This window comes from Ochotona princeps, chromosome 9, assembly GCF_030435755.1.
Source record: "Ochotona princeps isolate mOchPri1 chromosome 9, mOchPri1.hap1, whole genome shotgun sequence".
NCBI lineage: Eukaryota > Metazoa > Chordata > Mammalia > Lagomorpha > Ochotonidae > Ochotona > Ochotona princeps.
The window spans coordinates 1,809,854-1,822,603 of record NC_080840.1 but is presented as its reverse complement, the minus strand read 5'-3'; the positions used below and the strand labels follow the sequence as shown (position 1 = coordinate 1,822,603).

At 54.9% G+C, this 12,750-nt stretch overlaps 1 protein-coding gene across 1 annotated transcript in view; it reads right to left on the bottom strand.

Annotated features, from left to right (window-relative positions):
- KCNK9 (potassium two pore domain channel subfamily K member 9) overlaps positions 1–12,404 on the bottom strand; it is a 28,153-nt gene extending 15,749 nt beyond the window's left edge. The window contains exon 1 of the mRNA XM_004580743.2: positions 12,068–12,404. Coding sequence (XP_004580800.1) covers positions 12,068–12,350 — 283 coding nt within the window. The 5' untranslated portion in view covers positions 12,351–12,404. The remainder of the gene's footprint in view (positions 1–12,067) is intronic.
- Positions 12,405–12,750: the final 346 nt, after the last annotated feature.

Here is a 12,750-nt window from a genome sequence, read left to right as displayed (position 1 = left end):
AGACACCCCAACCCCCAGCAAGAATATGGAAGAAAATAAATGTGTGTTCTGGAAGCCGCTGAGAAGGGGGGCTGCACACTACAGCCTTGTCCCTGGGATGCGTGTGTCCCTCTTCTCCCAGCATCCTAGATGTCCAGGTGGCTCTTTCCTGGGGCTTCCCCTGTGGGCATGATTAGCTGGGCACCTGTCTCTCTCCTCTGCTGTCTGAGTGACAAGCTGTGACTCTCACTCCTCCTTCTGCAGCTGGGCTGGCACAGCACAGGCAGGCATCCACTTTGCCTGATGGACATGTCCCCATTTCTCCGAGCTGGGCTCCCTGGAAAATGAACAGGGCCTCTGGTTCCCAAGGGGTCAGAATTTCCTATGTGCTGGCCAGCTCCCTGGAGCTCACCCCACGTGACCAGCACCAACGCTGTCAGTCATTGGTGTCTAGCCGGCAGCAGGCTCCAGGATACGGCTGCTTCTTTCAGGGGTGGCCAGGCATTGCACTGATATATTTATTACTACTGCCTGCTGAAGAGACACATCCAGGCAGCCCCCACCTCCTACCTCTGCCGGTGCCCTTGCCAAGCCTCAGCTGACGATTCTGGGAAGACAGGGGTTGGCACCACCCACCGAGGGACCCTGAAGCTGGAGAAGCCACCTGCCAGCACTTGCTTGACTGGACCCAGGTGCCCCTGCGGACTGGAAGCAGCCAGGGTCGTCTCTAAAGAAGATATCCCTGATGCAGCCACACGGAGCCGACCAGCAGCATGGCCGGTCAGTCCTAGTATCCCTAGGCAGGTCCCACCTCTGGCACCTCAGCTCCTGTGTCAGCACCAAGTTCCTCTCTACAGAGAATGCAATCCATGCTGTCTCTCTTCCCAGGCAACGAGACAACAGTGGAGCCAGAGCCCTCCTCCATCCACATAGAGGCAAGACCAGGCAGCTGGGTAGAGGCTAGGGTTCAGGTGACCCACTCAAGCCCGACTCCCTTCTCCCTCCGCAAGAGAACTGCGATTCTATTTGGAACGGCAATGGGCCCAGCTAAAAATACACAGGGTTGATCACGTGTCATGGATCTGGCCAATGACGGCCAGCGGAAGTCGATGCCAGGTGGAGTTCTGGGGGAAGGCCTGAGTCCCTGACACGCAGGTGCAGGCCCAGCTGGCACCTGCCTGTGTGCCTCTCCTCCTCCTCCTCGCCAGGAAGGCAGGATGAGGAACAGCAGGTGAAAACTGCTGAAGCCATGGATGGAAGCGCAGGAGGCTGCCAGGGGTCGGAGCTTGTGGGGACTGCCTCCAGGGCCCACCCCAGCCTGACCTGCAGCTGCCCCTACTTCCCCATTATGGGGCAGATCCTGAAGCAGCTAAGCCACTGGGGTCAAGTTCATCCTCTGATGAGTCGGCACAGTCTTTGCTGAGGCAGGTAATGATGGTTGGGGCCAGGGTGTCCAGGCGTGCACACTGTCACGGGTGCTCACACAGGGAGAGATGAGCAAACAGCCCATGAGCAAGAGGGTCTGGACTTGAACCCAAGTCTTTCCTTCCTCCTTCACAGAGCGTGAGGCAGAGCTCAGCAGTAGGTGAGGCTTGGGGATCCTGGGGATGCGAGGACCGTCCTTTTGTGGCTGCATCTCTCTCCAAACACCCCTACTCCATAGCGCAGCCCAATTATCCTGGGAGTGAGGGTGCACGACGGGTCAGGTGAGCACTCACCCGGCCTTCCTGGGACGCGGGGCCGAGGTGCCTAGGCTCCCATCTCTCGGTCTCTTCCTGTACCACCTGGTCCCACCCCCATGCCTGCAGGGACTCAGCGGGAGCTGGCAGCTTCCCTTCTTCCTGGCAGCAGCGCCTCTGCCCAGAGCAAGCCAAGTACAGACTTCAGCTGAGCCTTGGCCAACAGGTCCAGTGCCTGGGTCCTGCAAGTGGCACAGGGGCGGATGGAGCCAGTTTCACCTAGGAGCCTTCCTCAGCAATGGAGGCCCTGTCCTGCCTCCAAGTCCCTACCCCCACCTCACCTGCCCCACCTCACCTGCCCCCCAACCAGAGCCAGGCAGACAGCTGTCCTGAGCCTGCAAGGTGGCAGCTCCTGAGGCCAGCAGGTCTTGCAGTCCTGGTGAAGGGCACTGAGGACCAGTTCAGGACCAGTCCTGGGGCTGGACAAAGGATGTGAGCAAAGACCCCTTTCCCACACCACCACCCCACACCCAGCCTCTCCCTAAGTGTCACCTGCAGAAGCAGCAGCTGTGCCTGACCAGGGAAGCAGGCCTGCATCTCCAGCTCAGGTGGGCACTCACTGGCTGCCCTTGGATTCTCTCTGCATCCACAGCCAACCCTTAGGGCTGCTGCAGTCTGGGAGCCCACTTTGCAGGTGAGGAAATGAGGAAAGAGAGAAGTGGCTTATCCAGGGTCACACATGCTATGAAACCACCAAACCAAGACTGGAACCCAGGTGTTCTCATCTCCCAGCTCCAGAACCAGGCTACCTGCAATTTCACACCCGAATTCCTGGCCATCCTTTCAGGGCACTCCCACACTAAGCCTCCTCCCAGCCTCTCCTCTCCCACAACCCATGGCTTCAGATTTGTGTCTTCGGCCACTGTTTCAAACTCAGATGGCCTTCACTGAGCCTCCAGCACCTAGCAGTATCTCACCCAAAACAGGCTAATGTGATGCTTACTGCAGGGCAGTCTGTACCAGGTACGTCTACAGCCCACAATAGGGTACCTGGAATTCACAGCTGGCTTCAGCCCAAGCCCAGTCTCCTGCCCACCAGTGCCTGGGAGACACCAGAGATGGTCAGGTTCCTGGCCACCCATGTGGGACACCCAGGTTGCATTTCTGGTTCCTATAAGGTCCCTGAACCAGTCCTAGCCATTTTGGGAACCACCAAATTGGAAGGCTTTTTCTGTGTGTATCTCTGCCTCTCAAACAAATAAATGCACTTTTAAATTATAAATAGCACTAATAATATCATCCACTATTCATTCATACCAGGCCAAACTCTCTACCTGTCTTATCTTGGTTCATTCCCACACAATCTCCGGAAAGCAGCCCTTACTCTACCCATTTGATGCATGAATATACTGGGCTCTGAGCTGGGTGGTCTCTTCAAGATCACAAAAGCAGGAGGTAGGACAGTGTCCTCCAGAGAGGGCACCCACAGCTGGCTCAGCCAGGGGCCAGGCTCCCATCTCTGCACACTCTGGACAAAGGCCCTCTGGTGAAGAAGATACAGTGGAACCAACAGAGGGAGTGACCTATGGCAGGTGCGGAGAGAAGCTGCCACCATGGAGGAACCAGCCCAGAGCTTCCCCCAGGGCAGCTAGGGGAGTCGGCTGTGGAAGTCCACACAGCTCAGTAGTGAGGACCTGACCCTGCCCATTTCTCAGCACCCCAAGGGCTCTGGGTGGGGGACTTAGGACACGGGACCCAGGCAGCAGACTACACAGCAGAGGCCACTGACCACCTGTGCCCTTTGCCCTGCTGAGGAAGGACAGAGCCTGTGACAGGCATGGTTGTCTAACTCACTGGTGGCTGGTGGAAGCCATAGAGGCTGAGCAGTTCCCAAAGCTCCAGAAAGGAAAGATAGGAATCAAGGGGCCCCGTGACCCAGGCCTGTAGGAGTGCCCAGTGCCAGCACAGGAGCCAGGCCAGGCCTTGTGGGTGCCTGGGATTTGGGGGCAATTTAGAGAGGTCTGCAGGCACCTGGAGCTGAGCAGGGAGGCTGAAGGGCACCAGAGAAAGCCTGAATCTCTGGACAACTGACTCCACCCTCCACCATCTCCCCCAACGAAACCAGATCACTCACACTTCTTGCAAGCACCTGCCGTTCACATCCGTGGGCTGCTATTTTTTTTTTTTTTTGAGGATTTGCTTTTCTGAAAGACTTAGAGAATACTCTAGAACTGTTAAATATAGCTCTCATGAAAGGTGTCACTTACATGCCTATGTCCATTCAACTCGCATTCTCCAAGGGCCTGACTGGATCCAAACACCAGCAGTGGAGCTCCTAGGCCTCCAGGAAATACAAACACCAACAGCACCTTTAGAGGTCCTGGAGGCTGGAGACAAAGGCCAGCCAGGAAGTGCTTGGCATGACACAGAGGGACAGGCATGGAACCAGCACATCCCTGGGGACACACAAGAAGATGCACTAACCAGTCAGAGCAGGGGTGGTTATTTAGCGACACCCAGCTCCAGCCTGTGACTCAATCTGCACTCTGCTGAGTGGCGAGCAAGAGATTAGAGCCATGTTCTCACTACCACATCAGACAGCTAGAGGATAGGCAAGGGCTCAGCAAAGGCGTTGGACCGGTTTTGGGTCAGCGAGTGCAGAAGGGCTCAGCCAGGGCTTTGGACCGCTTTTTGGTCAGCGAGTGGAAAAGGACTCAGCAACAGGTCTGGACTGGTTTTTTGTCAGTGGGCTCTGTGAGAAGCTATACAACTGTTGTGGCCTTGTTATGGACAGGTGACTTTGTTATGGACAGGCATTTTGACCTTGGCCTCTGAGCATATGACTTGCTATGCCCAATGGTATAATGGAAGAAATGACAGCATGACCACAGTCTTGGCCTAAGGGGCCTCACTTGCTTCCACTACCCACCTATGCCTTCCGCCACTGTTCAGAGGAAAACAAAATATCTCGGACCAGAGTGATCCCAACTCACCTGTGGACCAGCAGTGAGAAGAAGCTGCCCAGCTGAAAAAGACTGAGAAGGTAGTGACCACAGCTAGAAATGTCCATGTTAGTGGGAAATTTCTTAGGCATCATTAGCTAACCGCTGCACAAAGTCCAAAGAAGTGGGTCAGCATGACAGTTACGAAAGACAAGCTCTGGCAGCCACCAGTGCCAGTAGACAGGAATTGGGCTAAGGTGCCCTTACTCCACTCAGTTCCATGGTGTCCAGGGGGTGGTATGCTCCAGACGCCTCCAGTGGCAACCACAGAAGCCCCTGCACCACCACCAGGCACTTAGTGCTCCCTGACCCAGGAACCCACCTACAGAAAACCTCCAAGGGAGGGTCTACCAGAATCAACACACAAGGGAGACGACCAATAAAGTATTATCTATAATGAGTAAGTTATTAAAATGGAAAGTACACAGCCCCAGTCTATGAGATGTGGGAACTGAATGAGTGGTGGGGAAAGCTCTTTAGAAAGAAGTATGTTCTACTGACACTCTCCTTTGCTCTTCCTCTCCTTCCTGCACAGGAGGCTGGAAACAGGCAGCCATCTTTGCACCAAGAGACACTGGCCTGAAGCTGAAAGTAAAGTAAAGATGGCTGAGCAGAAAGATAAAAGGAGCCATGCCTTTATGGTGCTGCCCATCAGTCTATACCAGGCCTCCTAAGTGAAGAAGCTGAACTGTTTGCTCAGGTCACTCTTAAGCTGGGTCCCCCACTGTAGTAGCTGAACACAATCCAGAAAAACAGTGAGCACTCTTGGACAATGTAAAAGGTAAACACGGGGCTAAAGCCACCCCTGTGCATGGCCACAGCATGAGTGTGAAGTCTAAACGAGTGGATGACAGGACTGAAGGATACAGCGGCAGAATCGAGTGTCGATGGATAGAGGGGAGGTGACCAGGTGCGTGATGGCATGACAGAGAGCTGCAGCTGTGCATGAACAGGTGTGTAACGACCGGGTGATACTGTGGAAGGAAAAGTGAATAACCGGATGTGTTGATACCTGAATGATGCATTGGAGGACGGGGGTACACGAGCAGGTTGTGGGGAACTAGTGTGCAGTGTATGAACAGGTGGCTGGGAAGAATAAGGTGGTGGCCAGGGGTGTGTTGTAGACATAGTATATGAGGAGAAGATGAGGTAGATGTGAAAAGGTATGTGGACAACAGAGTGATACAACCCAACTCTGCATGAGGAAATGAATCCACAGGTTGTGAGAGACTGAATGGCATAGTGACAGATAAGGGAAGGTATGAATAAGTACGAGGAAGATCGGGTAATACAATAGTGGGTGGCTGCACGAACGAACACGCGGATGCTGGAGTGTAGGATGTGGGAAAATTGTAGGTCCAAACAAACGTATCAAGGACCAAGTGATACAGTTATGAAGGCCACAGGTATGAACAGGTGTATGGAGGCTGGAGTGATGTGATTTTCATAGGATAATGAATGAGCGGGTGTGTGGAAGACTAATTGATAGAATGACAGATGAGGAAATGTACTGAATATGTGTACTGAAGGCAGAGTGATACACAGTGGCAATGGAGAATGAGGGACAAGGCGGGAGAACTCAGTGATACAATGTGGAAGTAGTGTGCAGTGTGGAACAGCAGCCAGGTGTTTGGGGATCCGGTAATATAACTGTGGGGGTAAATGAACACACAGGTGCATTGAGAACTGATAAGGCAATGGCAGATGTGGGGTTATGAACAGTTGTACTAAGAATTAAGTGTTTTTGTTGTCCTGGGAATTACAAAACTGTGGGAGAGGACCAAATCACACAAAGGTACTGTGGTAGGCAACTGCGCATATTAACAAGCACATGGAAAACCAAGTAACATAGCTGTAGATGAACAAAAACACCAATGTGTCCTGTATCAACTGATCCAGAGAGAGATCGGGTGGGGCGGGCTTTAACACATGTATACACATAAGAGCAATGGAAGATGAGAGAAGCATGAACAAGTGCAGGAAGGATGAGGCGAGACAAATGCAGACAGGAAATGTCGCAATAGGTGTGCGCAGTGGCTAGTGATGCAATGGCTGATGGACAATGTATGAAGAAGTGTGTGGCTGACCAAGTGGTACAATGGTCAGCAGGGGCAAGTATGAACAGATCTGTGGAGAATCAGTTGTGCAAGGTCAGGCAGGGACATGTATGAACAGGTGTGTGGTAGTCATGTGATACAGTTCATGGTGGGGAAACAAAATGTACATGGTCGCCTGAAGGATACAATGGCAGATGGAGAGCTGAATCACAGGCGCACGGAGGGCTGAGTGGATGGTGATGGAGACCGAGTCATGTAACTGTGGAGGAGGAAGCTTATGAACAGGTGCACAGAGAGACACGACACAAGGGGGAAATGAATGACAGTGCCTGGAGGACCAGGCGATGTAACAGTGTATAGGCCCATTATCAACAGATGTGCAAAAGACCAAGTGATATAATTGTGTTCAAGGAATGAATGAGCAGTTGTGTGAAGGGCAGAGTGACACAGTGGTGGATAGGAGAATACATTAATAGATGCATGGAGGGTTAAGTGATAAAACTGGGAAAAAGGAATAAGTGAACAGGTATGTGGAAGATTCAGTGTTATGGTGGGATGAAGGAAAGAACAGGTGTGCGTATGGCAACATAACACAGTGACAGTGGAACGAATAGGAAATGTGAGGCTGAGTGTACAATGATTGATAGGAGCATGTTTGAGCAGGTGTGTGGATGGAGGCATGTCAAACAGGTGCACAGAGGTCCAAATAGCTCAATAGTCTATTGGAGAATGAATGAGCAGGTATGTAGATCACCAAATAATACAATGGCGGACAGAGGAATGAATGGGTGTGATAGACTAAGTGTACAATGATTGATAGGAGCACCTATGAACAGGAGTGCGTGTAGAGGGCCAAGTGAGTGGTTGGGGACTGTGTGGAGGAGGTAGGAACAAGCAGGTGCGTGGATTAAGAGGTGTCCCGCATGGTGTGGTTCACCTTCTGCCCCCGCCCTTACCTCGTCAGTCTTAGCTGGGGAGTACAGCCCAGAACGAGCTGGAGAAGCAAGTTGGCATCTGGATCTCACCCAACTCCCATCCTTGCCTCAGAGGGCTAGGCTGGGTACCTCCAAATCCCCAGGGAACATTACCTCTGTGACACCTGGAATCAGATGGAATCCCACTTATGCCCCTACCCTCCATGGCAGACATTAGAAGGCCATGTTTCCCAGGGTCCAGAGTAAGTCCAACCAGCCCTGGTCCAAGAGCAATCTAGGGAGGAGGGGCTGCGCTGCATGGCCAGGAGCCACAGTGGACAAAAAGGTCCCCTCTTCCTTGGTCCGCCCATGCAACACTGGGTGGGCAGGTCCCTCACCAGGGTCTGACTAGGTGGAGTTAAAAGAAACAAAGATGGAAGACACCACAGGCCCAGCCCTGACCAAACTCCACAGCAGGAGGCTGGGGGCACACCCTGGCAATTGAGGAGCTAGGAGAATAATTCACAAGGCCATCAAGGCACGGGTCCTCCGTGTGCTGAGCCGGGTGACACAGGCTGGGTGGTGGCTTAACTGTCCTTGCCTGTCACCGGAACTGCAGCCAGCAGTCTGGGTTTCCAGCTGCCTCAAGGCCAGGCCTTATCTTGTCATCTACACTGTCCCCGGAAGCTCAGCAGCGAGCTACACAGGTAAGGCAGGGCCAGGCACCCACAGGAGCAGGAGCTGTGTGTCAGAACCCTACACCTTAAGGGTACATGAGGAAAAAAATAAGAAACAGAAAATGCCATCCAGTCCATGAGAACCATTGAAGGTTGTGTTCATGAACAACAGACAGAAGGTTCCGCAGCACCCTCTGTATTTCTAGCAGGTTCAGGGCTGTGCCCAAGAGACAAATGGGAGGAATTCAAGTGTGCCCTCCATGCCAGCAAACCCTGGTCCTAAGTCAGCCACTTTGATCCCGGCGGCAATCAGCCTGGCCGGGGATGATCCCCAAGGGAAAACACACTACCTCTCCCATACATCTTGGCTCACCCAGACACACACACACACACACACATTGTGAGGCACAGGAAGCACTCCACTCTCCCGCCCGCCCCTTCCCTTCCAGCAAAGCAGAATGGGTCCAAACGACCTCAGTCACCTGCACTCTTTGAGGTGATACACAACGCCCCCTGCTTCAGGGTCCTGAAGGGGGCAACAACTTAGATCACAAACATGGCAGGGAGAGGAGGAGAGCAATGGACAGTGGGGGCAGCTGGACTGTCACATGGCCAGCAGCCCGCAGCGCCTACTCCTGGAAGGCCCCAAGGCCTTCACACCAAGCAGGCAGATTCAGAGAAAAGCACCAGGGCGCCATCCAGCACTTCCGCCTTCCTATCTGTTCAACAGCATGTTGCTTTGGATATTGAGGTCAGCTCAGGCATCCTACTGACCAGACAAGCATGGCCAACTGCACAGCAGGGCCAGGGCTTCCGAAATGCTGACAACATGACCCCTTTGCAAAACCCGCAAGTGGTGCACACAGGAGAGGACTAGAAAGCAGAGCCTGCTCAGTGATGGAGCTGAGCCTGGCTGGAAGTGTGCTTTTCCCAGGAGTCAGGATGGCTACTGCCCACGGCTCCCCAGAGAGCCACGCAGGCGTCAGTGTAACACCCTCCAGAGCCTCTCACAAATGCGGGGCCACAGATGCATGGCCAAGTGGCCATAACGGAGGTCTTCGAAATCCATTTCACAGAGGGAGCAAATAACTGCCTCTGAGGGGGGAAAAAAAGCTTAGCTTCTGCCACAGCCTCCAAGACTCAGGTGCAAAGTTGTTGCCCACTTATGCAGACATGGCTCAAGTTTAGAGAAAGCACAGCAGGGGTACCAATAGCCCCCCTCATTAGCTGCACAGCGCAGGGGAGGCAGCTCCCAGGAGGGTGCGATAGCCGCTGCTTATTTTTTTCCCCTCTTGACCTCAGAGCACCTTAATTTGCATTTATATATTTAAAAAGAGGAAGAAAACAAACAGAATTAACTGGAAAGGTGCTTTGTTTCTTGCAAACTCAGAGCTCTTCAGCTAAGCAGCTTCTTGGGGCAGAGCCGTGGCCCTCAGCGTACAGCACTGGGGCGCCTGGGCTTCCACCCCACCTGCCTATTGTGTAACGTCCCTTCTACAGGTGGGCGAGCAGGTCAGGAGATGCCCTGCTGCTGGTCTCACCGAAAGGTAGGAGTCAGATTCCAAGTAAAATCTGTACAACCCATATTCACAGTCTTTCCACAGTGGGGCAGCTGTGTTAGCGCGTGCGTGTGTGTGTGTGTGTGTGTGTGTGTGTGTATGCGTGCACAGGTGCACTTACACATTGGTGCATGGGCAATTATTCCATCCTTCCTTTGCAGAAAATCAGAGGAAACCCCAACAAAGGGAAGTGTGAAAAGACTTCCACTGAGACCCCGCAGTCCTGTCCCCGGTATCCCCCGCCCCACGCCTGCAGCTAGCTGTGTCCCCAGCACTCCTCCCATATCTTCCTTGGGATTCAGGCCATGCGAGAAGGCACACATACTACTGTTCACTGGGAATCAATCATGGAAACACACCTCAACCAGAATAGCATTCCCAGATTTTTAAATGTAATGTGTTTGTTGTTGTTGGTTTGTTTATTTTAGGAAAACTGTAACCTTGGGGATGTGCGTTTAACTCCCATCCTTTCTTCAACTGGTGTAGCTCACCTGTTGGAAGCAGCCAAATATTTTATGTGCTGCTTGACCCAGTGGGAGCCAGCACACTGGCCAGTTTCACCTGCCTTCATGAAGACCAGAGAAGGTACCTTGCGAGGCTGGGGCTCAGCCTCCTCTCCTGCTGTGTGGGGGAGGGGACGCAGCTGCACACACAGATTTGTTGCTCTCCGCTTCTGCAGCACACAGGCATCTGTTTCAAGAAGCAACCCCCTGGCCATGGCCACATCAGAAGGCAGGAGTGAGGGCAGTGCCGTGTCCAACTGGCCATCACACATGCAGGGGATACTATGTGGCCAAGTGTTTCAGGTGGCAGGCAGAGGGTGCAAGGCTAGAAGAAGCAAGGCTGGCTGTGTCGATAACAGAAGGACAAGTGCCTTTCCCAGCGCAAAAACCTGCAGCAATGAATTAAACATTTTCAACAAGATGACTCTGAAACAGTCTTTCCAACCAAGAATCAGAGACAAGCCGTGCTGTGCTGCTGCTTCCTGTTGCATATGGCACGCAGAGAAAGCTGTGGTTTTTTCTCTTTTCTGTTTTCTTTTCCTTCGTCTTCTTCTTCTTCTTTTTTTAAGCACAGAGCGCTTTCCAGACAAAGAAAAACACCAGGGTGGGGGACTGGGGTGGCACTAGAGGGGCAAGTCCACGGGCACTGCAGAGGAGCGGCTCCTCCCCAGGCTCACGGGCGGGGGGCCAGGAGCCACAGCCAGCCGGCCCTAGGGCGGCAGCACTGCAGAGCCCCCACCCCACCCCTCCTTCTCCTGCTAGCAGGACACGCACCTCCGCCACCAGGATGTACAGACCTGCCTGACTCCCACAGGTCTCCAAGCAGGATGTGAGTTCCCGCCCGCGCAGTTGGGGGCACTGCCCTGGGTGCTGACTGAAGCTCCTCCTCTGTGGCCCATGCCCTTGGGCGAGGGACAAACCCGCAGTATCCCAACTGGATGGACCCTCACCCCAGATGCCATTAAACTTGATCAGCTTCTGGATAAAATCCAAACTTGCCTTTCTTTCCTGTGCAGCCTCGAGGGTGGGCCGATACCTCCGTGCCTGTCCCTACCCTGGATCCCAGTGCAGCCCTGCCAGCTACCGGGCCCACCGCACACCCCTCCTCTCCAGGGGCTTGACGCATCTGGAGCCCCACTTACTCAAGCTGCAGGAGCCAGGAGGCTAGACAGTTTTAACCTGGGCACAGGGAGAGCTTTGGGGGTGAGGGCAGGGCCACCTACCCCAGGCCCCCTACCACTGTACACGCCAGTCCTTCCCAACTACGCCCACCACACACACACACACACACACACACACACACACACCCCGCGAGAGGTAGGAAGTGCAAGGCTTGGAAGCCCGCGCGGCGCCGCGCAGCCCACGCCTGGGCGGTGGGTGGGTGGGTGTCGGCTCCGGGATTATTCTTAGCGCTCCACTCTTGCAAAAGTGGCGCCTCCGCCCTCCAGGCTCCAACACACTCGCTCTCGGGCTGGCGCGTCCGGTCCCAGACACCGGAGCTCTGGAGACAGCACACCGGGCGGGCCGGAGCCTCAGGGGTGATACAGCCGCGGAGGTGCAGCACAGCCAGCGGGTTCCCCGCCCAGCCCTTCCCCAAGGCGTCGGGCCGGCCTCGCCAGCGCCCTCGGTGCGGCCCGCACCTGGCCCTGCGCCGCGCGCTCCGGCCGGGGCGCCCCCCAACCCCGGCCCTCCCTTACCTATGGTGGTGATGACAGTGATGGCAAAGTAGAAGGAACCGGCGAATTTCCACTGGACGCCGGCGCGGTGCGGCTCGGACTGCAGGATGACCAGCTCCAGCTGTCGGTAGTCTTCGTTGCTAATGTTGTACTTGCCCTTGATTCGGATCTCCTCTGCCTTGAGTTTCTCTTCTTCGCGCATCTCGTGGTCGGACTCGAGGGCGTCGAAGACGGCGGCGCCCACCAGCAGGTAAGTAAAGGTGCAGGCGATCAGGGACAGAGTCCGCACGTTTTGCCTCTTCATGGCTGCTAGCAGGGAGCCGGCGCGGGGGGCATGTCCCGTGGGCTCACCACCACCACCACCACCACCACCACCACCGCTCTCGGCCCACTGCAGCGCGCGCCGCCCGCCGCCGCCTCCAAGTTGTAAGCGGCGACCGCAACAGCAGTAGCAGCAGCAGCCAGGGGGAGGGGGGCGGGGAGGCTGGCGGGGGCCCCTGTGCCAGTGCTGGCGGGGCAGGGGCTCTGTGGAAACGACTGACTGGCACACTACGTTGTTAGAGCGCCGGGACCAGCTGTTCCGTAATCTGGACACCCTGCGCCAGAGCCGGCCAAGGTAACCCGTCCCACTGCGCAGGGCCATGCAAAGTGGCCCCAAGGAACACCGCGCGGGCTACGCTGCCCTCCGCACCCCGCTCCCTCCC